The 27,048-nt window shown below is 45.3% G+C and overlaps 1 protein-coding gene across 1 annotated transcript in view; it reads left to right on the plus strand.

Moving 5' to 3' along the window:
• The window catches only part of LOC121862044 (keratinocyte proline-rich protein-like), a 40,001-nt gene extending 18,733 nt beyond the window's left edge, over positions 1-21,268 (plus strand). Inside the window, exons 2-3 of the mRNA XM_042359975.1 lie at positions 20,025-20,320; positions 20,479-21,268. Of these exons, the coding sequence (XP_042215909.1) occupies positions 20,025-20,320; positions 20,479-21,268 (1,086 nt within the window). The remainder of the gene's footprint in view (positions 1-20,024; positions 20,321-20,478) is intronic.
• The last annotated feature ends 5,780 nt before the right edge of the window (positions 21,269-27,048 follow it).

The raw sequence follows: 27,048 nt of genomic DNA on the forward strand, positions 1-27,048 counted from the left end.
GCTCCTCTCGGAGCAGCCAGGTCAACTGCGGTCAAGACGTACCTGGCGCTCCTCTTGGAGCAGCCAGGTCAACTGTTATGTTGGCCCATACCAACTCCCTCCCCTGAACCCTCCTCCCCACCGGAATATCAACAAGTTCACACCAGAAGTTACTATTTCATTTAGGAAAGAAATGGAACCAGTGTTAAACAGAGGTGAACAGTGGTGAACAGTGCTTAAGTCAGTGAGAACAACTCAACAGTAACAGTGGTACCCAAGTTGACCTTTCACACAGTGAGGTCCCAGGTACCCAGTGATAACGGCCTGTGAGACCCAACTACCAGCGATGTGTTAATCCGTCTACGAAAGGAAGGCCTGGAACCACACCTCACTCATATAACACCATCTGTGAGGGAATTACTACACCATGTGAGGCCCCTCATAACACCATATGTGAAGGAGTTACTACACCACGTGAGGCCCTTCATAACACCATCTGTGAGGGAATTACTACACCACGTGAGGCCCCTCATAACACCATCTGTGAGGGAATTACTGCACCACGTGAGGCCCCGCATAACACCATCTGTGAGGGAATTGCTACACCACGTGGGGCCCCTCATAACACCATCTGTGAGGGAATTGCTACACCACGTGGGGCCCCTCATAACACCATCTGTGAGGGAGCTGCTACACCACGTGGGGTCCCTCCTAACACCATCTGGGAGGGAGTTACTGCACTGCGTGTTTGCTGTTCAAACACCTACATTAATCTGTATGTTCACTGTATGTTCCTTTACCTTTCTCTAATGAAGGCTTTTGTTAAACCACCAATGTATGTAATAAGTCATTTATGCCCAATGTATATTTTCAGCCTTCGGGCTGCTGGTTAATTATTGTGTGTGTGTATTAACAGTGCTGACTGAGAAAATATATCAGCTCGCCTATAGTATATACTTGGCTCACAAAACTCACTGCCTGTTAGTGATGCGACTGTTGTGGTATTATAATGAACAGGTCCACCGTGTTTGGTGTTATAATGAACAGGTCCACCGTGTTTGGTGTTATAATGAACAGGTCCACCGTGTTTGGTGTTATAATGAACAGGTCCACCGTGTTTGGTGTTATAATGAACAGGTCCACCGTGTTTGGTGTTATAATGAACAGGTCCACCGTGTTTGGTGTTATAATGAACAGGTCCACCGTGTTTGGTGTTATAATGAACAGGTCCACCGTGTTTGGTGTTATAATGAACAGGTCCACCGTGTTTGGTGTTATAATAAAAAACAGGTCCACCGTGTTTGGTGTTATAATGAACAGGTCCACCGTGTTTGGTGTTATAATGAACAGGTCCACCGTGTTTGGTGTTATAATGAACAGGTCCACCGTGTTTGGTGTTATAATGAACAGGTCCACCGTGTTATTTGTGGTATATAACATAAAATATGGTGTTATAGATCGCCGTATTACTTATGTGTTATGATTTACTACTAAGAGCAGTTCACCCGTGTCGTGTTATGATTTACAACCAAAGAACAATTCTCCCCTTTGTTATTGGTGTGTTATAAAATACGACTAAAAGGTGGGAGGGAAGTAGAGCCGACACACGACAAACAGGTCCCCTTAAGGCACTGAAAAAAATAAAGCAAAAGTGGTGCACTAAAACTGACCCACCGCTAGAGGGGTCGTCGACGGTGGTGTGGGGGTGGTGGGGACGAAGAGTGGTGTAGGGATGGTGGGGAAGAAGGATTTTGGGTAGGAGGGAGGAGTTTAACCCCTTCCTCGTCAGACATAGACCCCCCATTCCCCTCTCAGACACAGACACCCAGTACCAGACCTAGAATTCCTCCGCCACTTAATACATTTAAAGGTAGACAGACATATCCTTGACATATGTCTTTTCCAACACCTGAAAAAGTTTGTTTTATGAAGATTTGTGGCGAAAACTTGAGTACTTCAGGGTAATGGTGGAGAGGGAAACGTTGTGAGAGGTGTCTTAGTGGTCCTTGTGTCTTAGTGGTCCTTGTGTCTTAGTGGTCCTTGTGTCTTAGTGGTCCTTGTGTCTTAGTGGTCCTTGTGTCTTAGTGGTCCTTGTGTCTTAGTGGTCCTTGTCTTAGTGGTCCTTGTGTTTTAGTGGTCCTTGTGTCTTAGTGGTCCTTGTGTCTTAGTGGTCCTTGTGTCTTAGTGGTCCTTGTGTCTGCATTTTGTGTCTTAGGTGGTCTTGTGTTCTTTAGTGGTCTTGTAGGCTGGAAGTGGGTCCTTTGTGTCTAGTGGTCCTTGTGTCTTAGTGTGATCCCTTGTGTCTTTAGTGGTCCTTGTGTCTAGTGGTCCTTGTGTCTTAGTGGTCCTTGTGTCTTAGTGGTCCCTGTGTCTAGTGGTCCTTGTGTCTTAGTGGTCCTTGTGTTCAGTGGTCCTGTGTCTTAGTGGTCCTTGCGTCTCAGTGTCCTTGTGTCTTAGTGGTCCTTGTGTCTTAGTGGTCCTTGTGTCTTAGTGGTCCTTGTGTCTTAGTGGTCCTTGTGTCTTAGTGGTCCTTGTGTCTTAGTGGTCCTTGTGTCTTAGTGGCCCTTGTGTCTTAGTGGTCCTTGTCACCTATAACTTATTATCAGTATAACTAAGCACATTAACTGTGTCTTGGGGACCATTAACTGCTCATCAGGGCCGGATGTTTGCACACAATGACTTATGTAAAGTTAATACACGTATTAGTTATTGTATATTTTAGAATTTATACTGAACTTATACACTAACCTTCCATTGGTTCATTATACAGCTTGTTATATCTACCACATTTCTTGTTAGGTCTACGGTTAATACCAAGGAGTAATTATATATCCGTCAAGAATCATAACGCCTAAGGTGTAATGGTCCAGGGTAGGATCCCCGGGCAGGGTGAAACTATGGGCAAGGTTCTTAGGCCATTTGCCTCTGTCTATCTTGCAATAGTTGGAAACCAGGATTTGTGGATCGTGTTCCGGGGTAATGCAGTTGGCGAGTTGTCCGTCTTTCTTGGATTATTCCTTGACACTGGGTCATGCAGCTCGTTAACTCAGGATGTGGTTGTTGTGTTGGTGACAGCTTCTACACCTAGATGGCACTTGGGCCGGCCATCATCGATCATGAGGGGCAACCCATTTTATTATTATTATTATTATTATTATTATTATTATTATTATTATTATTATTATTATTATTATTATTATTATTATTATTATTATTATTATTATTATTATTATTATTTTCATAACTCATTTTTGTCAATAAACTGATTGACAATACGAAATATTCTGAACCAGATAATGTTTTTGATAATGACGGAAACAGCAACGTAAATTGAATTATTAATAGAAAGTTTTATGAGCCGTAAGATCCCCACTGCCAGAGCTCACCCGCTGCTCGAGGGTGTGACATGTTTAATGGCTGGACACAACCATAAAGGCGGGAGGTCAGATGATGTTTATGTTGTGAGCAGCACTTTCTCACCCGGATGGTTTAGGGTTAAAGGTTCGATCCCTTTTAGGTCATTGGTTAACTTAGGGTTCAGTGAGGTTTCAGGTCAGTAAACATACAATTTGAACTCTGTTACTACCCCTAACCCCCGTCCCCCGACCCCAGAACCCCGACCCCCGACCCCAGAACTCCGAATCCCGAGCCTCGGCCTCCGAGCCTCGGCCTCCTCACCTTCTGCCGCTGTCTCTGATGTCTGTTTTATCTTCTGCATTTTGTTTATTTTGATACATCGTCTTCTTCGGGCTGGAGGTCTGCCACACCTCCTTCAGTATAGTTTGAGGAGAATTATTGTTGACATTAAGCTGCCAGTTTTATTTTATCTACTTCAGTGTACAAGCGTTTGTTTTGATGATCCTTCGACTGTGTCTGTATATTAAGATATTAGCTAAATAATACCCGACTCTTTTTATTCGAGGAAGGAAACTTGAGAAATTCCTGAGAAACTACAGGGCATTATCAGACTGACCATCACCGGTAGGTTGGATTATGGTAACTGTTAACCACATAAGTCAGGGCTAATTTTCCCTGTTATGTGACCGCCATGACTGAGGTTGTTGGGGAGTTTACTCTAACAGTCATCTTCGTCAGTGTTGATAATAATTCGTTCACAATGAAACGCGTTCTTAGACTGACTGTCAGATCTGTCTGGTCTGGTTCCTGCCTTTCACGTTTTCATTAACTTTTATCTCACACCCGAAGGGGTTTGTGGAGTATTGGAATGACGTGTGAGTGCAACAACATCAACGACAACAACAACAACAACAACAATAATAATAATAATAATAATAATAATAATAATAATAATAATAATAATAATAATAATAATTAGCGGTTTATTAAAAAAGGACGCAGCCAAAAGCTGAAAATCCTACACTGGACATAAATAAGATGTTACGTTCAGTCACACGGGGGAGTGAGTCATTTAACAAAAGCGTTCATGTGTATCAGTGTGTTTCCGCACCGCTGTCAATAATGTAATGAAGCATAACTCAGCCATATCTGACCAAACGTCAAGAAGGAACTACCGTATGTTGGTATACAGTAAGTACTGAAGTTTTTTGAGGAGGTCAGCGTCGAAGGTCAAGGTCATGGTCATCGAAAATTCCAAAATTATATTTTTTCGCGATAACTCTGGAAAAAAGTATCATATAAGGATGGAAGTTGTTGCATTAATACCTCGGTGGAAGGTTCACCAAAAATGTAAATGACGTTTTTTCTGTATCGTCACTTTTTGCCAGGTGATGACGTCAAAAATTACGAATTTTCAACAAATACGACATGAATGTAAAAAAAAAATGTTACAAACGTCACAAATCAAATCTGCCAAAGACAAAATTAGACTTGATAGTTCAAAGACAAAGGTCACAATCCCCCCCCATAAAGTTTAAATGATCATATCTCAGAAATTGCTGAATAAAACCTCTTTAAATTTGGTATGGGGTCTTCTTCAGCTTCTAAAATAACAACATGAGCGGACAGTGAAAGGACTTCGCAAGCCTGGAGGGGTTCCTGTTCCAGTGGCCGTGCCGCGGCTTGGGGGGGGGGGGGTGACATCATTTGATTGTGTTGTTCTTAAAGTTTCTTATGATGACGTGATGTTCTCTTATGAATTAAGGCCATGTGTAATGTGTTCCGTCACTTTTATTGACTTACTAATTCACCAGTTTCCATTTTGTTCACCAAATGATTTTTTTAATGCTCGCCTTGTAATGAGTAGAAAGTTACTTTAGGAAATTGAAAATGAAGGAATAATTCATGAGACAATACCGGTATAGTTCGGGGACGTGAACATTTATCAAGTTACCTCAAAGAGTCAGGTGTTATAAGTGATGCTGTTGATGATAAAGTTTCTCAATACACGTGTCCTTATAAGAGTATATCCGCCAAGGTTACACTACTTAAACTGAATAGCTCCTGGAAAATTACGATGTTTGCAACGCTTCTTACTGAGAACCAACCCATTCACACGATAATTAAAATGCTTTGCTAGTTTGCCGTACAAATACTAAACAAAAAAGAAATATTAGCTTATAAACTAATAGTTTGTATGATACTGTAAACAAGCAGGACTACATCTTATAAAAGGTACATATTGAAATAGTACGTGTAACTTAAGGCCAAGTCACAGCCACATAACGAACACAGCTGCAATCTTCAGACCGCCGACTCAGACTTCACATGCCTGAGATGGAGTATTTGTTTACGCTCGTCAGCTGATCACTGGAGCGAGCATAGCAAAAAATTACCCGAATTCACTTTTCTGTGTATTGTCTATTTTTCAGAATACAACTTATTTGTATCTTAGTATATATTTTTATGACTATGGCAATAACTAGATGGTATTTGATAACTATATTTTATTTTACCAACTCACCGTAAGTAAAATATTAAAAGGAAAATATTAACCAGACCAAGAATATAACGTTGATATGTGTAGTAAAAGCGTCACTCACTGTGTTCGTATCCCAACCCATTGACCTTAGTTACTATAAAGGACAGAATGTTATTTATTGTCTTAATTACGAAAAATATTAGAACCTGACATATTTTATATATTAAATTTCACGTCATTTTCTTCGTTGAGTATTTTAAGGTTTGCATTAAATCAAGTTGACACCCTAGGATTATTTTCATCATAGTTCCCACACACATAGAATATTATTAAAGAAAATGAATGTTAACTAAGGTACGTAATATAATCCTAGGATAACACCCCCAGCATATTTCAACACCTTACGTTACTTACATACTTCCCTGGATCAGCCGTTTACCATCCTCATGATCCAAGCCACCAGGGACGAGGTTTATTCTCTTATGACAGCAAAAACCTTCATAATAATATAGTATAGTATACCCTGATTATATTACATTTCCATTTTATAATATATTTCGGATATTCGTTTTCGATGACTGGGTATATTTGGAATGGCAATATAGTGATGAAACTTAATTTTGTTTGTTAATATCACTGTTTAATTTTCCTACAAAAATATTATATTTTTAACTATTTTTTTGCATAATTAATTATGAACTAGAATAATGTTTTTGAGTCCAATGTAAAGAGTTTTTTTTTTAGTTTTTATACATTTTATAGAAATTTCGTTTTTGGTTATAAATTATGATGTAGATCTGTTGAATTACCATTGATAACAACTGTACGTTATAAGGTTATGTGATGCTAATAACGTTATCGTGCAATTACGTCATTATATGTTGCAATAAACACACTCCTACCGTCTATATGTCCGTCTGTCCGTCCCTCTGTCCTTTCTTCCGTCCGTCCTTCCTTCAGTCCGTCCCTCCGTCCTTCCGTCCGTCCCTACATCCTTCCGTCCGTCCCTCCGTCTGTCCTTCCTTCCGTCCCCCGTCCTTCCCTCTGTCCTTCCTTCTATCCCCCCCTTCCTTCCCTCTGTCCGTCCGTCCGTCCGCCCTTCCGCCCTTCAGCCTTCCGTCCCCCTTCCTTCCCTCTGTCCTTCCTTCCGTCCCCCTTCCTTCCCTCTGTCCTTCCTTCCGTCCCCCCTTCCTTCCCTCTGTCTGTCCTTCCTTCCGTCCCCTTCCTTCCCTCTGTCCTTCCGTCCGTCCCCGTCCTTCCTCTGTCTGTCCTTCCTTCCGTCCCCCTTCCCTTCCCTCTGTCTGTCCTTCCTTCCGTCCCCCTTCTTCCCTGTCTGTCTTGCCGTCCTTCCGTCCGTCCCTACGTCCTTCCGTCCTTCCGTCCGTCCACCCGTCCTTCCCTCTGTCCCTCCTTCCGTCCCCCCATCCCTTCCCTCTGTCCTTCCTTCGTCCCTTCTTCCCTCTGTCCTTCCTTCGTCCCCCCTTCCTTCCCTCTGTCCGTCCGTCCTTCCGTCCGTCCCCCCGTCGCCCCTTCATCCTTCCTTCCAAATTTGTCCTTCCCTCTGTCCTTCCTTCGTCCCCCGTCCTTCCCTCTGTCCTTCCTTCCGTCCCCCTTCCCTCTGTCTGTCCGTCCTTCCGTCCGTCCCTACGTCCTTCCGTCCTTCCGTCCAATCCACCGTCCTTCCCTCTGTCGATCCGTTCGTGTCCCCCTTCCTTCCCTCTGTCCTTCCTTCGTCCCCTTCCTTCCCTCTGTCATCCTTCCGTCCCCCCTTCCTTCCCTCTGTCTGTCCGTCCTTCCGTCCGTCCGTCCCGTCCTTCCGTCCTTCCGTCCGTCCACCGTCCTTCCCTCTGTCCTTCCTTCCGTCCCCCCCTTCCTTCCCTCTGTCCTTCCTTCCGTCCCCCCTTCCTTCCCTCTGTCTGTCCGTCCATCCGTCCGGGCCTTAGTGAATCTTTCCAGCTTATAATATTCACGTTCTAATTGGACCACCGGAGATTAGACACCTTAGATTATATCACGTAAAGATTAGCCACTCTAAACGGTCCCTAGGGAAGGGTTAGGTTAGGTGAGGTTAAGTTAGGTTAGGTTAGGTTAGGTTAGGTTAGGTGAGGTTAGGTTAGGTTAGGTTAGGTGAGGTTAAGTTAGGTTAGGTTAGGTTAGGTTAGGTGAGGTTAAGTTAGGTAAGAATAAGTTAAGTTAATTTAGATCAGGTTCAGTTAGATTAAGTTACGTTAGGCTTGATTAGGTTAGGTTAGGTTAATGTTAAATTAGACTAGGTAGATTAGGTTAGATTAGGTTAGTATCAGGGGTGTTTAAGCTTCAGGTGATCCTTCCGAGTCTCTACAAAGTATATACGCGTAATGTGACCTGAGAATGACCTCTGGGGAGTGAATTACCTGAGAGAGAGAGAGAGAGAGAGAGAGAGAGAGAGTAGTAGAGGGCCTTGTGACACAGTCCTTCCTGTCATTATGTCACCTTAACTACGCTGTTAATGGTCTCTGGTGTAAACAGTTGTAGGGAGTCCTTATTTAACTCTCGGTGTGGTGGTTCGGGTGGTGTGGTGGTCCAGGTGGTGTGGTGGTTCATGTGGTGTGGTGGTCAGGTGGTGTGGTGGTTCATGTGGTGTGGTGGTCCAGGTGGTGGGGTGGTCAGGTGGTGTGGTGATTCATGTGGTGTGGTGGTCAGGTGGTGTGGTGGTTCATGTGGTGGGGTAGTCCAGGTGGTGTGGTGGTCCAGGTGGTGGGGTGGTCCAGGTGGTGTGGTGGTTCAGGTGGTGTGGTGGATCCAGGTGGTGTGGTGGTTCATGTGGTGTGGTGGTCAGGTGGTGTGGTGGTCCATGTGGTGTGGTGGTCCAGGTGGTGTGGTGGTTCATGTGGTGGGGTGGTCCAGGTGGTGTGGTGGTCCAGGTGGTGTGGTGGTCCAGGTGGTGTGGTGGTTCATGTGGTGTGGTGGTCTATGTGGTGTCAATATCTATGTTATATATGGTCATTATGTATTAGAACAAGGGCATATTAGGACTGGGGTCTACTTGGCTGGGGCCAATTAGGACTGGGGCCTACTGGGACCTACAGCCAGCAGGTCTGTCTCAAGAGGTTCCCCTTTATAATAACCTAATTAGGATCTACGTCTCCACAAGGGAATTAAGACTAATTATGTGCCTGTCTCTTGCCCTTAGGTTTGCTAATTACTTGCCAACGAGGTCATTATACCTGTGATGGTGTTGTTGTTTATATACACTAATTACTGCTGAATTTTTGAAGATTCGGGATCCCAGTTTATTTCATCTATCTACTAAACAGCTTAAAGCTTACCTAACCTAAGCTTACCTAACCTAACCTAACCTACCCCAACGAAATGTAACTTAACGAAATCTAACTTAACGTAACCATATTTAACTTAACCTTCCCAACGAAATCTAGCTTAACCTAACCAAATCTAACCTGACCTAACCTAGATGAACTTAACCTAACCTAACCCCCAGGTAGCCTTCAGGTGTTTAATCCTCAGGTGAAATAAGCTGGGGGGGGGCTAATCCTCACGTGATCCATTCCCACTCTCTTTACCATTTACACCATTACTACTATTTACAAAATCATTAGACACTGGAGTTGAACCAGACTTGTGGAAACAGGCAAATGTAGTAACCATATTCAAAAAGGGAGACAGAGCATCAGCGTCAAATTACCGGCCGATCAGTTTGACGTCAGTAGTGGGGAAATTTCTTGAATCAATTATAGCAGATAGCATCCGATCGCATTTAGAGAAAAGCAAATTAATCTACGACTCTCAACATGGGTTTACAAAGGGAAAATCTTGTCTAACAAATCTGCTGACGTTTTTTAGGAAAGTCTTCGAGGTAGTAGATAATGACGAAAATTACGATGTTATTTACTTAGATTTTAGCAAAGCATTTGACAGAGTACCACATCAGAGGCTTCTGAGAAAAATTAAGGCTCATGGTATCGAGGGGAAAGTCTTAAATTGGATAAAATCATGGCTCACCGATAGAAGGCAGAGGGTCAGCGTAGATGGTGTTAAATCTGAGTGGGGCTGTGTAACTAGTGGGGTTCCCCAGGGGTCAGTACTAGGCCCACTCTTGTTCATAATCTACATGAACGATCTAGATACTGGGATCAGCAGTGACATAAGCAAGTTTGCGGATGACACCAAAATGGGGTGGCAGATTAATTCAGGGCAGGATGCAAATGCACTACAGGAGGATCTAAATAAACTGCAGGGGTGGTCTGAAAAATGGCAAATGAAATTCAACACCAGCAAGTGCAGCGTACTTAATATTGAAAGAACAAATACTGTCAAGGTATACAGCCTTAACAACATCAACCTAGAGAAGTCGACTTGTGAAAGAGACCTAGGGGTACTTGTAAGCCCGGACCTACGGCCTAGAAAACAGTGCGTTAATGTTCGAAATAAGGCAAACAGAGTATTGGGTTTTATATCTAGAAGTGTAGTAATAAGAGTGCAGAGGTCTTATTGCAACTATATCTTGCGCTAGTCAGGCCGCACCTCGATTATGCGGTTCAGTTCTGGTGCCCCTATTATAGAATGGATATAAACTCACTAGAGTCGGTGCAGCGAAGAATGACGAAAATGATTCCGGGACTTAGAAACCTTCCATATCAAGATAGGTTAAAGAAACTAAACTTGCAATCCCTAGAAAGACGAAGAGTGCGGGGAGATATGATAGAAGTATTTAAGTGGGTGAAAGGAATCAATAAAGGGGATATAGATAAAGTTCTTATAATATCCGAGCAGGATAGGACTCGGAGCAACGGATTCAAGTTGGATAAGTTTAGGTTTAGGAGGGAGATAGGAAGAAACTGGTTCACAAATAGGGTGGTCGACGAGTGGAACAAGCTTAGCAACTTTGTAGAAGTGCTGTAACGCTGGAAAGTTTCAAAAGAAGGCTAGATAGATTCATGGATGATAGAGAGTGGTAGTAACTCCCGACAGGAGCTGCCATACACAGGCCAACCGGTCTATTGCAGACTCCTTATTTTCTTATGTTCTTATATTCAAATATACAGCTACCATGATTACCACCACTAGACCTACTACAGCTACCATCATTGCCACCACTAGACCTACCACTGTTACCACCATTACCACCACTAGACCTACCACTGCTACCACCACTACCACCACTAGACTTACCACTACAACCACCATTACCACCACTGGACCTACTACAGCTACCATCATTACCACCACTAGACCTACTACAGCTACCATCATTACCACCACTAGGACCTACCACTGCTACCACCATTACCACTGCATACCATCATTACCACCACTGACCTACCACTGCTACCACCATTACCACCACTAGACTTACCACTACTACTACCATTACCACCACTAGACCTACCACTCCTACCACACCGTTACCACTACTAGACCCTTACCACTACTAGACCTTACCACTACTACCACCATTACCACCACTTAGACCTACCACTGCTACCACCATTACCACCACTAGACTACCACTGCTACCACCATTACCACCACTAGACCTGCTACCACTACTACCACCATTACCACCACTAGACTCTACCACTACTACCACCGTTACCACTACTAGTCCCACTACTACCACTACCACCATTACCACCACTAGACCTACCACTGCTACCACCATTACCACCACTAGACTTACCACCACTAGACCTACCACTGCTACCACCATTACCACCACTAGATCCCACCACTGCTACCACCATTACCACCACTAGACCTTACCACCACTACCACCATTACCACAACTAGACCCACCACTACTACCACCATTACCACCACTAGACCTACCACTGTTACCACTATTACCACCACTAGACGTACCACTGCTACCATCATTACCACCACTAGACTTCTAACATCTCACCACCATCACCACCACTAGACCCACCACTTCTACCACTATTACCACCACTAGACCTCACCACTACTACAACCATTACCACCACTTTAGACCTACCACTACTACCACCATTACCACCACTAGACCTACCACTACTACCACCATTACCACCACTAGACCTACCACTACTACCACCATCACCACCACTAGACCTACCACTACTACCACCATTACTACCACTAGACCTTACCACTACTACCACCATTACCACCACTAGACCTTACCACTGTCACTACCACCATTACCACCACTAGACCTACTACAGCTACCATCATTACCACCACTAGACCTACCACTGTTACCACCATTACCACCACTAGACGTACCACTGCTACCATCATTACCACCACTAGACTTAACACTCCTACCAATTACACAGACCTACCACTACTACCACCACCACCACTAGACCTTTACCACTACTACAACCATTACCACCACTAGACCTACCACTACTACCAGACCTTTATTACCACCACTAGACCTACCACTACTACCACCATTACCACCACTAGACCCACTACCACTACTACCACCATCACCACCACTAGATTCCTACCACTACTACCACCATTACCACCACTCAGACCTTACCACTACTACCACCATTACCACCACTAGACCTACCACTACTACCACCATTACCACCACTAATTAGACCTACTACAGCTACCATCATTACCACCACTAGACCTACCACTGTTACCACCATCACCACCACTAGACCTACCACTACTACCACCATCACCACCACAAGACCCACCACTACTTCACCACTAGACCTCCACTCCTACCAGATCCTACCACCACTAGACCTACCACTCCTACCACCATTACCAATTACACTAGACCTACCACTCCTACCACCATTACCACCAATTATTACTAATTCACTAGGCCTACCACTCCTACCACCATTACCACCACTAGACCTACCACTACTACCACCATTACCACCACTAGACCTACCACTACTACCACCATTACCACCCCACTAGATCTTTAACCTACTAATCACCAGAATCCAATAGTCCAATTCGCGAAATACATAAGGATCATACCACACTACTACCACCACTTCCCCCGCCATTCTTCTACATTTACTACAACTCTCTCTCTCTCTCTCTCTCTCTCTCTCTCTCTCTTCTATTAAGAGTAACTAGATGACAAGATATTACTAGGTATTACTACACGGTCAAACTATATGACCTATAACAAACATATCCACCAATCACGTTCATCGTTACACAACCAGTACCCAATCACTCACAAATACTTATAATACTACTGTGACGTTGCTGTTAGGAGTCACTGGTTACCACAGGGGGGGTAGGGGTGTCGTAGGAACACATTTATGCAACTATACCATCGTAGGAACACATTTATGCAACTATACCATCGTAGGAACACATTTCTGCAACTATACCATCGTAGGAACACATTTCTGCAACTATACCACCGTAGGAACACATTTCTGCAACTATACCACCGTAGGAACACATTTCTGCAACTATACCATCGTAGGAACACATTTCTGCAACTATACCACCGTAGGAACACATTTCTGCAACTATACCGTCGTAGGAACACATTTCTGCAACTATACCACCGTAGGAACACATTTCTGCAACTATACCATCGTAGGAACACATTTCTGCAACTATACCACCGTAGGAACACATTTCTGCAACTATACCATCGCAGGAACACATTTCTGCACATTTCTGCAACTATACCACCGTAGGAACACATTTCTGCAACTATACCACCGTAGGAACACATTTCTGCAACTATACCACCGTAGGAACACATTTCTGCAACTATACCACGTAGGAACACATTTCTGCAACTATACCATCGTAGGAACACATTTCTGCAACTATACCACCGTAGGAACACATTTCTGCAACTATACCATCGTAGGAACACATTTCTGCAACTATACCGTCGTAGGAACACATTTCTGCAACTATACCATCGTAGGAACACATTTCTGCAACTATACCATCGTAGGAACACATTTCTGCAACTATACCATCGTAGGAACACATTTCTGCAACTATACCACCGTAGGAACACATTTCTGTAACTATACCATCGTAGGAACACATTTCTGTAACTATACCATCGTAGGAACACATTTCTGCAACTATACCACCGTAGGAACACATTTCTGTAACTATACCATCGTAGGAACACATTTCTGCAACTATACCATCGTAGGAACACATTTCTGCAACTATACCACCGTAGGAACACATTTCTGTAACTATACCATCGTAGGAACACATTTCTGCAACTATACCATCGTAGGAACACATTTCTGCAACTATACCATCACCAGTAAAGCAGTTTGTATTGTCGAGTTATTACCCTAATATTTACTAACCTCCTGTCCCACTCGGCCTTGTGATTAGTGCCATGATTACAGGGATACAAATAATCCTGTAATTTTGTAATGAAAATTGTGGGTAAGTTCCTCGATTATAGAAAACTAGAGGTAAAACTGGAGGTGTAATTATTGTAGTACGGGATCACCTGAAGATTAGGCATCCAGGTTAGGTTAGGTTAGGTTACTTGAGGATAGATTAAGTTTGGTTAGGTTAGGTTACTTTAGGACAGATTGTTTGGTTAGTATGGGTTAGGTTAGGTTAGGTTGGTTAATCTTACGGTGAAATATGCTGGGAAAGCAAATCTTAGGGTGAAATAAGCTGGGAGGGCTAATTTTCAGGTGAAATAAGCTGGAAGGACAAATCTAGAGAAGAAATAAGCTGGCAGGGCTAACCATGAGAAAAAATAAGCTGGGAGGAGCAATCTTGAGGTGAAATAAACTGGGATGGGTAATCATGTGGTAAAATAAGCTGAGAGGGACAATATTTAGGAAAAATAAGCTGGGGGTCAAATTTTAGTCGAAATATGCTGGGAGGGCAAAACTTGAGGTGAAATAAGCTGGGGGCTAATCTTGAGGTGAAATAAGTTGGGAATGCCAATCTTGAGTCAGACAGGTGTATAGGGAAAATATTCACTAAATACGTCAGGTCAGCAAGGAAAATATTCACTAAATCAGGTAATATAGGGAAAATATTGACTAAATCAGGTAATATAGGGAAAATATTCACTAAATCAGGTAATATAGGGAAAATATTCACTAAATCAGGTAATATAGGGAAAATATTCACTAAATCATGTAATATAGGGAAATTATTCAACAATTCCGTCATGTCTTAAAGGAAAATAGTTATGAAAAAAGAATTAACTTCTCTCCGCCAGGTAATGTCACAATAATTAATTTCTCAGGTATCTCGGGAATGGGGTTTAATGATGTCAGGTATGTGTTTAGATCTGTGTTCGGTATACAATGTTGACAATCTTGAACATGAGTATTTTTTTAGTTTTTAATTATTTTTATATTTTTTTTGTGATTGTCATTTTACTGTACTAATTTACACTATTTACTGGTTCCATAAATGAGGTTATCTGAAAATTAGGCATCATTGTATAGTCGCCTGGGGATTAAATAACCTAACCTGACCTGACCTGACCTGACCTAATCTAATCTAACCTGACCTAATCTAATCTGACTTGACCTAATCTAATCTGACCTGACCTAATCTAATCTAACCTGACCTAACCTGACCTGACCTAATCTAACCTAACCTGACCTAGTCTACTCTAACATAACCTAAATGGCATAACCTATACAACCCAACCCAACCCAACCCAACCCAACCCAACCCAACCCAACCCAACCCAGGTAACCATAAAGATAAAATAAACTAGGGTGCCTAATCTTCAGGTAGTTCGATAAATGTCAGGTAAAGACTAATACATTTTCTCAGGTAGTGCAGGTAATTGCGTATTGATTAAGGCGTAGGTAATGAATGCCATCTGTGCGTAATTCTCCCCTCGGAAGGTAAAACATAAAGTGATATTCTCAGCTGCCAGATTATTGTGAAGTGTTGGCGTATCTTAGGTGATTAGGACTGGCTGGAGTGTGTTGTAGTGTGTTGCTGTGTGTTGGTGTGTTGCTGGGTGTTGTAGTGTGTTGGTGTGTGTTGTAGTGTGTTGCTGTGTTGCTGTTGTGTATTGTGGAGTGTTGCCATAACTTAGGTGTTTATGACTGGCCGGAGTGTGTCTGTGTGTTGCTGTGGTGTAGTGTGTTGCTGTGTGTTGTAGTGTGTTGCTGTGTTGCTGTTGTGTATTGTGGAGTGTTGCCATAACTTAGGTGTTTATGACTGGCCGGAGTGTGTCTGTGTGTTGCTGTGGTGTAGTGTGTTGCTGTGTTGGTGTGTTGCTGTTGTGTATTGTGGAGTGTTGCCATAACTTAGGTGATTATGACTGGCCAGGTGTGTCTGTGTGTTGCTGTGGCGTAGTGTGTTGCTGTGGCGTAGTGTGTTGCTGTGTGTTGTAGTGTGTTGCTGTGTATTGCTGTGTTGTAGTGTGTTGCCTTGTGTTGCTGTGTGTTGTAGTGTGTTGCCTTGTGTTGCTGTGTGTTGCTGTGTGTTGTAGTGTGTTGCTGTGTGTTGTAGTGTGTTATTGTGTATTGCTGTGTTGTAGTGTGTTGCCTTGTGTTGCTGTGTGTTGCTGTGCTGCTGTGTGTTATAGTGTGTTGTGTGTTGCAGTATATTGTTGGATGATGTGTATTACCGTGTATTGCCGTGTAATTGCCTCATATTGCAGCATATTACCGTATTTTTCCGTATTTTATCCCTGAAAAATTACTGATCGCCTTTCACTCTGTTCTTATTTGGTAAACTCTATTAATTATCGTACTTATGGGGTTAAGTTATCTTACTTATGGGGTTAAATTATCGTATTTATGGGGTTAAGTTATCTTACTTATGGGGTTAAGTTATCGTATTTATGGGGTTAAGTTATCTTACTTATGGGGTTAAGTTATCGTATTTATGGGGTTAAGTTATCGTACTTATGGGGTTAAGTTATCGTACTTATGGGTTATGTTATCGTACTCAGTGTTAAGTTATGATACTCAAAGGTTTAAGGTATTACACTCAAAGGGTTAAGTTATCATACCCAAAGGATCAAGTTCTCGTACTCAAGGTTAATGCTATCGTATTCAAAGGAATGAATTATCGTACTCAAGGTTTGTCTTCATACTAAAGGGATTAAATTATCGTACTCAAGATTTATCATCATACTCAAAGGATTAAGTTTTCGTATTCAAGGTTAATATTATCGTACTCAAGGTTAATGCTATCGTACTCATATGGTTAAATTATCGTTCTCAAGGTATATGCTATCGTACTCATGGGGAAAAATTATCGTACTCTAGGTTAATGCTATCGTACTCATAGGGTTAAATTATCGTATTGAAGGCTTATGCTATCGTACTCATAAGGTTAAATAATCGTACTCAAGGTTAATGCTATCGTACTCAAGGAATATGCTATCGTACTCATAGGGTTAAATTATCGTACTCAAAGTTAATGCTATCGTACTCATAGGGTTAAATTGTCGTACTCAAAGTTAATGCTATCGTACTCACAGGGTTAAATTATCTTACTCAAGGTTTGTCATCATAACTCAAAGAATTAAATTATCGTACTCAAGACTTATGCTATCACACTCCTAGGGTTAAATTATCGTACTCAAGGTTAATGCTATTGTACTCACAGGGTTAAGTGGTTTCTGAAAGTCGGGCTCATAACCCGAGTTTAAGTCTACGTTAAGCACAACCACGAGTTGACTTAGTAGGTGAAGGAGTTGGCACAGTGAGAGTCTTGGCTGTATTATTTACCGGTGATGGGGCCAGTGTGTAATGATCACCCGAAGGTCAGTCACCCCGAGATTGTTTCATAAGAAGATTAGAGACCTTAATTCCAACCTAATCTAACCTAACGGTACCCTAACCTAACCTAACCTAACCTACCCTACCATAACCTAACCTAACCAAACCTGACCTAACTTAACCTAACATAACCTGAAGCTACCTAAACCTAAAAATACCTTAACCTAACTTTACCTAATTAACCTAACGTAAACTTAACCTAAACTAACCAAACATAACCTAATCCAACCTAACTTAACCTAATCTATCCTAACCCAACCCAACCTCACCTCACGTCACCTCACCTCACGTCACGTCACGTCACCTAACCTCACCTCACCCCTAAGGTATTGAATCATCAGGTAAAACAATCTAGAGGGGCGAATCTCCAGGTGACCCCAGAATATATACCTGTATTATGTTTATTAATAATCGTGTAATATATTCTTGTTAGTATTAATTAATCAAGAAAGGTAACACAGGTGTCTCTCTCTCTCTCTACAGGTAAGGTGCCGGAGGTGAACGAGTCATGGATCCTCTTCGTGAGTACATTATTATTTTCCCCAGTATGATCACGGACAAGCTCCATCACTCGTTATTTTTCCCAGGACGAGTGAGAAGCTGCTCGGTTAAATACTTTTTTTTTCCAAGGATGATTAGAAAACCTATCCCGTTCGTTATTTTTCCCAGGAAGAATAAACCTTCCCCATTCGTTATTTTCCCCAGGACTAGTGAGACGCAGGTCGGTTAATTTTTTTCTAAAGGACGAACAAGAACAAGTTTAACAACATATTACACTTTCAAGGACGACCGAGAGTTGACAAGCTACTCGTTACTCGTTTTTCCCCAAGGACGAACAGCAATAAGCTCGGTCAGCCGTTTATCTTTTTCCAGGATGAACGGTGACATCTCAAGTCCGTCCTGTGATTAAAAGGGTCATGTTAATATACTGAAGGTTGTGGTGTTAAGTCGTTTCATTAGTGGTAATTTTAACATACTGAGGATAATGTTAACGTATACAAGTATTTTGACTCAACATAGGATATTTGTTTTCGTATTTAGATCACCTGAAGATTAGCCACCCCAGCTTTTTATAACCTGATGATTAAACACGCAAATGCTAACCTAACCTAACCTAATACTAACCTAACCTAATGCTAACCTAACCTCAGGCTAACCTAACTTAACCCAACGTCGCCTAACCTTTACAAACCTAACCCTATGCTAACCTATCCTAGTCCACCCAACCCAACCACCCTCCACCACCCCCCCCCACAGGTAGCTTTAGGGTGCTTAATAATCAGGTGGAATAGGTGTGAGGAAGGTGCTAATCTTCAGGTGATCATCATAGCACCGTCACTCACCTCACTTAAGTTTCAATAACTGGCCCCGGACATGTTTACCACTTGGGCTGGACAGTTCCTTAAGTGAGTCCAAACTTAGGAGGAGGGACAAGGGTTGGTGATATTTTAACCTTGTCTTTACCGAGTGAGGGAGAACTGCTGGTGTCCTAGATGGTGTCCTTATCCTAAACGGTGTCCCCATCCTAAACGGTGTCCCCATCCTAAACGGTGTCCCCATCCTAGACGGTGTCCCCATCCTAGACGGTGTCCCCATCCTAGATGGTGTCCCCATCCTTGACGGTTGTCCCCATCCTAAACGGTGTCCCCATCCTAGACGGTGTCCCCATCCTACATGGTGTCCCCATCTAGACGGTGTCCCCCATCTGACAGTGTCCCATCCTAGAATGGTGTCCCCCATCCTAAACGGTGTCCCCATCTAAACAGTGTCCCCCATCCTAGATGGTGTCCCCCATCTGACGGTTGTCCCATCCTAAACAGTGTCCCCATCTAGACGGTGTCCCCATCCTGGATGTGTCCCCATCCCTAGATGGTGTCCCCATCTAGACAGTGTCCCCATCCTAGATGGTGTCCCCATCCTTGACGGTTGTCCCCCATCCTACAGTGTCCCCATCTAAACGGTGTCCCCCATCCTGGGTGTCCCCATCCTGGATGGTGTCCCCATCCTTGACGTTGTCCCCATCTAGGTGTCCCCATCCTAGATGGTGTCCCCATCCTAGATGGTGTCCCCATCTAGACGTGTCCCCATCCTAAACGGTGTCCCATCCCTAGACAGTGTCCCCATCCTAGACAGTTTGTCCCCCATCCTAGACGGTGTCCCCATCCTTGACAGTGTCCCCATCTAGACAGTGTCCCCATCCTTGACAGTGTCCCCATCCTGAACAGTGTCCATCCAAACGGTCCCCATCCTTGACAGTGTCCCCATCCTAGACAGGTGTCCCCATCCCAAGCTTCCCATCCTTGACGGTGTCCCCATCCTTGACAGTGTCCCCCATCTAGATGTCCCCATCTAAACAGTGTCCCCATCCTTGACGGTGTCCCATCTAGACGGTGTCCCCATCCTAAACAGTGTCCCCCATCTGTGTCCCCATCCTTGACGGTGTCCCCCATCCTAAACAGTGTCCCCATCCTGGACAGTGTCCCCATCCTAAGCAGTGTCCCCATCTAGACAGTGTCCCCATCGGTGTCCCCATCCTAGACGGTGTCCCCATCCTAAACGGTGTCCCCATCCTAGACGGTGTCCCCATCCTAAACGGTGTCCCCATCCTTGACGGTGTCCCCATCCTAGACGGTGTCCCCATCCTAAACGGTGTCCCCATCCTAGACGGTGTCCCCATCCTTGACGGTGTCCCCATCCTGACAGTTGTCCCCATCCCAGATGGTGTCCATCCTAGACGGTGTCCCCATCCCAGACGGTGTCCCCATCCTAGACGGTTGTCCCCATCCTAGATGGTGTCCCCATCCCAAACGGTGTCCCCATCCCAGACTGTCCCCATCCCAGATGGTGTCCCCATCCCAGACGGTTGTCCCCATCCAGATGGTGTCCCCATCCTAAACGGTGTCCCCATCCTAGACGGTGTCCCCATCCAGACGGTGTCCCCATCCCAGACGGTGTCCCCATCCCAGATGGTGTCCCCATCCTAGATGGTGTCCCCATCCCAGATGGTGTCCCCATCCCAAACGGTGTCCCCATCCCAGATGGTGTCCCCATCCCAGACGGTGTCCCCATCCTAGACGGTCCCCATCCTAGACGGTGTCCCCATCCTAGATGGTGTCCCCATCCTAGACGGTGTCCCCATCCTAGACGGTGTCCCCATCCTCGAGATTGTCCCCATCCCAGACGGTGTCCCCATCCTAAACGGTGTGCCCCATCCCAGACGGTGTCCCCCATCCTAGACGGTTGTCCCCATCCCAGATGGTGTCCCCATCCCGATGGTGTCCCATCCCAGATGGTGTCCCCATCCCAGACAGTTCCCACCCTAGACGGTGTCCCCATCCTAGACGGTGTCCCCATCCTAGACGGTTGTCCCCATCCTAGATGGTGTCCCCATCCCAGATGGTGTCCCATCCCAGATGGTGTCCCCATCCCAGACGGTTGCCCCATCCCAGATGGTGTCCCCATCCCAGACGGTTGTCCCCACCCCAGACGGTGTCCCATCCTAGACGGTGTCCCCATCCCAGATGGTGTCCCCATCCCAGACGGTGTCCCCATCCCAGACGGTGTCCCCATCCCAGACGGTGTCCCCATCCCAGACGGTGTCCCCATCCCAGACGGTTGTCCCCATCCCAGACGGTGTCCCCATCCTAGACGGTGTCCCCATCCTAGACGGTTGTCCCCATCCCAGATGGTGTCCCCATCCTAAACGGTGTCCCCATCCCAGACGGTGTCCCCATCCCAGACGGTGTCCCCATCCTAGACGGTGCCCCATCCTAGACGGTGTCCCCATCCCAGATGGTGTCCCATCCCAGATGGTGTCCCCATCCCAGATGGTGTCCCCATCCCAGACGGTGTCCCCATCCCAGACGGTGTTCCCATCCTAGACGGTGTCCCCATCCTAGACGGTGTCCCCATCCCAGATGGTGTCCCCATCCTAGACGGTTGTCCCCATCCTAGATGGTGTCCCCATCCCAAACGGTGTGTCCCCATCCCAGACGGTGTTCCCCATCCTAGACGGTGTCCCCATCCCAGATGGTGTCCCCATCCCAGACAGTTGTCCCCATCCTAGATGGTGTCCCCATCCTAGACTGTGTCCCCATCCCAGACGGTGTCCCCATCCTAGATGGTGTCCCATCCTAGACGGTGTCCCCATCCTAAACGGTGTCCCCATCCTAGACGGTGTCCCCATCCGACGGTGTCCCCATCCTAGACGGTGTCCCCATCCTAGACGGTGCTGGGGGTTACTGCTAGTTACATACTGCACCCCTCCGCGACACCTTCCTTGTATTTAGTATTGTGAACCGAAAAATAAGTATTGTTCTACAGTGTGCTATATCCACCCTGCCCGTAAAAGAACTCCACCACCACCTCCCACAATCTGTTCCAATATTTCGGTGAAGAAATTTTTTTTTTACTCAATTTATATTTACACATTGTTTATTAAAAATCTCATTACATAATTCACAAAGTATTTATTAACTGTTTGACACGACAAGTTAGAGCGGGATGAATTGATATAGTTGTTTAGCGTAAATATTATTAGTGATGCCTACACACAGCTGATTGATGATGTTGATCATGAGAGCAGGTTAACGGCTGTCCTCTTGTGACGAAGATCATTTGTTGACATTATTATTGACTGTTTAGTTTTACCTTAACTGTTGAAATAGTAACATTTTACCAGCGGGGGGAGGTGGTCGTTATGCTGATGTGTGAGAGAAATTAGAGTCATGGACAATTAGACACCCTAGTTTAGTTTCACATTTAGATTAACTCCACTCTAATTCCACCTAATCCAACCTAACCTAACCTAACGCTCCGAGATAGCTTCAGGTCTTAGGTGAAATAAACTGTATAATTCCAGGATCCGGAAACTGTAGAAGAGGCAAACAGACGACCGTGTGGAGGTGTAGCAGATGTAGGTGTAGGGTATAGGGTAGGTGTGGTGTAGCAGTAGGTGTGTGTGTGTAGGTAGGTGTAGTGTAGGTGTGTAGGTGTAGTGTGTGTGTAGTGTAGGTGTAGGTGTGTTATGTGTTAAGCGTAGGTAGCGTAGGCAGGTGTAGCGTGGGGTGTAGTGTAGTGTAGGTGTAGGTGTGTGTAGCGTAGGTGTAGGTGTGTAGTGCTGGTGTAGTGTAGGTGTAGGTGTATGTAGGTGAGATGTGTAGTGTAGCGTAGTGGTGTGTGTAGCGTAGTGCAGGTGCAGGTGCAGGTGTGTGTAGGTGCAGGCTTGCGTAAGGTGTAGTGTAGTAGAAGTAGGTGTAGGTGTAGGGGTGTAGGTGTAGTTGGTAGCTGGCATAGGTAGTGTAGGTGTGTAGTGTAGGTAGGTGTAGGTGTAGTAGGTGTGTGTAGTGTTGTGTAGGTGTAGTGTGCAGGTGTGTGGGTGTAGCTTACATAGTAGCGTGGTGTGAGGTATAGCGTAGGTGTAGGTGTGTAGCGTAGGTGTAGGTGTGAAAGGTAGGTGTAGGTGTGTAGGTGTAGGTAGCAGGTAGGTCTGGTATAGTAACTGGAGGTGGGATGAAGAGTAACACCTTTATTTCTGACACTAATTAGTACGTGAAACATGACAGTACTGGCACCATCTGTTGGGTGAAACAAGACAGATATGAGTCTGTTGGGTGAAACAAGACAGTACTGGCACCGTCTGTTGGGTAAACAAGGACAGTACTGGCACCTGGTGAAACATGACAGTACTGGCACCGTCTGTTGGGTGAAACAAGGACAGTACTGGCACCATCTGTTGGGTGAAACAGGACAGTACTGGCACCGTCTGTTGGGTGAAACAAGGACAGTACTGGCACCATCTGTTGGGTGAAACAAGGACAGTACTGGCACTTGTCTGTTGAAACAAGGACAGTACTGGCACCATCTGTTGGGTGAAATAAGGACAGTATGGCACCGTCTGTTGGGTGAAACAAGACAGTACTGGCACCGTCTGTTGGGTGACAGAGGGCAGTACTGGCGCCATCTGTTGGGCATGAAAAGAACGATACCACTTTTTAAACCACACCACACCACACCACACCACACCACACCACACCACAACACAACACAACACACCACAACACACCACACCACAACACAAACACAACCCACACCACACCCCACACCACACCACAACCACACCACACCACACCACACCACACCACACCACACCACACCACACCACACCACACCACAACACACACACCACAACCACATCACACCACCACACCACACCACCACACCACACCACCACACCACACCACACCACACCACACCACAACACACCACACCACAACACCACACCACACCACAACACAACACACCACACCACCACCACACCACACCACACCACACCACACCACAACACCCACCCACCACAACACACACCACACCACAACACATCACCACAACACACCACCACACCACAACACACCACACCACACCACACCACACCACCACACCACACCACAACACACCACCACAACACCACCCACACCACAACACATCACACCACAACACAACCACATCACACACAACACACACCACACCACAACACAACACACTCACACCACACCACACCACCACACCACACCACACCACACCACAACACACCACACCACAACACATCACACCACACCACACCACACACCACACCACACCACACCACCACACCACACCACACCACACCACACCACACCACACCACACCACAACACACCCACACCACAACACACCACCACAACCACCACATCACCACCACACCACAACACACCACACCACAACACATCACACCACCACACCACAACACACCACACCACACCACAACACACACACCACACCACAACACAACACACACCACACCACACCACACCACACCACACCACACCACACCACACCACAACACACCACACCACACCACAACACACCACAACACACCCAACACACCACACCACACCACAACACACCACAACACACAACACACCACAACACACCACACCACACCACAACACACCACAACACACCACACTACAACACACCACCACAACACACCACACCACACCACAACACACCACAACACACCACACCACACCACAACACCACCACCACACCACACCACACCACACCACACTACAACACACCACAACACACCACATCACACCACACACCACACCACAACACACCACACCACAACACACCACCACCACACCACACACCACACCACAACACACCACCCACCACACCACACACCACACACCACACCACAACACACCACACCACACCACAACACACCACACCACACCACAACACACCACACCACACCACACCACACACCACACCACACCACACCACAACACACCACACACCACACACCACCACAACACACCACAACACACCACACACCACACCACACCACATCACACCACACCACACCACACCACACCACAACACAACACATCACCCACACCACACCACACCACACACCTCCACCACCACACCACACCACACCACACCACCACACCACACCACCTCACCTATGTGCTTGTCTCCCTTAGTGGTATTGCCAGTTCATGACACACACACACATCAGTTCAGGTGCGTCAACTCGCAGGTAAATAATAAAGAACCTTAATTACATGACATATTAGTGAAGAATTATCTAAGATCAATTAAGATAAAGGTAATTACTCGAGGGTGTGGTCGGCCTTCAGGTATTTGTGTTTATTAAGAGTTTTATTTATTGTGGCGGATTGTCAAGGTGTGAGAGTGGGCTAGAGGCACTTATAGCAATGTATACGGGTCTACAAGGGGTGTATGGGGTTCTTACGAAAGTGTATGGGGCTCTAAGGTGTATGGGGCTCTACAAAGGGTGTATGGGGCTCTAAGGGGTGTATGGGGTTCCTACAGGGGTGTATGAGGCTCTACAAGGGGTGTATGGGGTTCTCAGGGGTGTATGGGGTTCCCCAGAGAGTGTATGTGGTTCTACAGGGGTGTATGTGGTTCTACAGGGGTGTATGGGGTTCTACAGGGTGTATGGGGCTCCTACAAGGGTATGGGGGCTCTACAAGGGTGTAGGGTTCTACAGAGGTGTGTATGTGGTTCTACAGAGGTGTATGTGGTTCTACAGATTGTATGGGGCTCTACAAGGGGTGTATGGGGTTCTACGAGGGTGTATGTGGTTCTCAAAGGTGTATGGGGCTCTACAGAGGTGTATGGGGCTCTACAAAGGGGTGTATGGGATTCTACAGAGGTGTATGTGGTTCTACAGAGTGTATGTGGTTCTAGATATGTATGGGGTTCTACAGAGGTGTATGGGGCTCTACAAAGGGGTGTATGAGATTCTACAGAGGTGTATGTGGTTCTACAGAGGTGTATGTGGTTCTACAGAGGTGTATGTGGTTCTACAGGGTGTATGTGTGGTTCTACAGAGGTGTATGTGGTTCTGCAGGTGTATGTGGTTATACAGATGTGTATGGGGTTCTGAAAGGTGATGTGGTTCTAGATGTGTATGGGGTTCTAGAAAAGTGTATGTGGTTCTGCAGGTGTATGTGGATTCTCAGATGTGTATGGGGTTCTACAGAGGTGTATGTGGTTCTACAGAGGTGTATGTGGTTCCTGAGGTGTATGTGGTTTCCTACAGGGTTGTATGTGGTTCTAGAGAGGTGTATGGTTCTGCAGGGGTGTATGTGGTTATACAGATGTGTAGGGGTTCTACAGAGGTGTATGTGGTTCTAGGTATGGGGTTCTACAGAGGTGTATGTGGTTCTGCAGGGTGTATGTGGTTACAGTGTGTATGTGGTTCTACAGAGTGTATGTGGTTCTACAGAGTGTATGTGGTTCTACAGGGGTGTATGTGGTTATACAGATGTGTATGTGGTTCTGCAGGGTGTATGTGGTTATACAGATGTGTATGGGGTTCTACAAGTGTATGGGGTTCTACAGAAGTGTATGGGGTTCTACAGAAGTGTATGGGTTCTGCAGGGGTGTATGTGGTTCTGAAGAGGTGTATGTGGTTTCTACAGGGGTGTATGTGGTTATACAGATGTGTATGTGGTTCTGCAGGGTGTATGTGGTTATACAGATGTGTATGGGGTTTAAGTGTATGGGTTCTACAGAAGTTACTGGGTTCTACAGAAGTGTATGGGGTTCTACATATGTGTATGGGGTTCTACATATGTGTATGGGGTTCTACATATGTGTATGGGGTTCTACGAATGGGGTTCTACATATGTGTATGGGGTTCTACAGAGGTGTATGTGTTCTAGATGTGTATGGGGTTCTACAGAGTGTATGGGGCTCACAAGGGTGTATGGGGTTCTACAGGGGTGTATGGGATTCTACAGAGGTGTATGTGGTTCTACAGAGGTGTATGTGGTTATACAGATGTGTATGGGGTTCTACAGAGGTGTATGTGGTTCTACAGATGTGTATGGGGTTCTACAGAAGTGTATGGGGTTCTACAGAAGTGTATGGGGTTCACAGAAGTGTATGGGGTTCTACATATGTG

Source organism: Homarus americanus, unplaced genomic scaffold (assembly GCF_018991925.1).
Source record: "Homarus americanus isolate GMGI-L3 unplaced genomic scaffold, GMGI_Hamer_2.0 scaffold25013, whole genome shotgun sequence".
In the NCBI taxonomy this organism is placed as follows: domain Eukaryota; kingdom Metazoa; phylum Arthropoda; class Malacostraca; order Decapoda; family Nephropidae; genus Homarus; species Homarus americanus.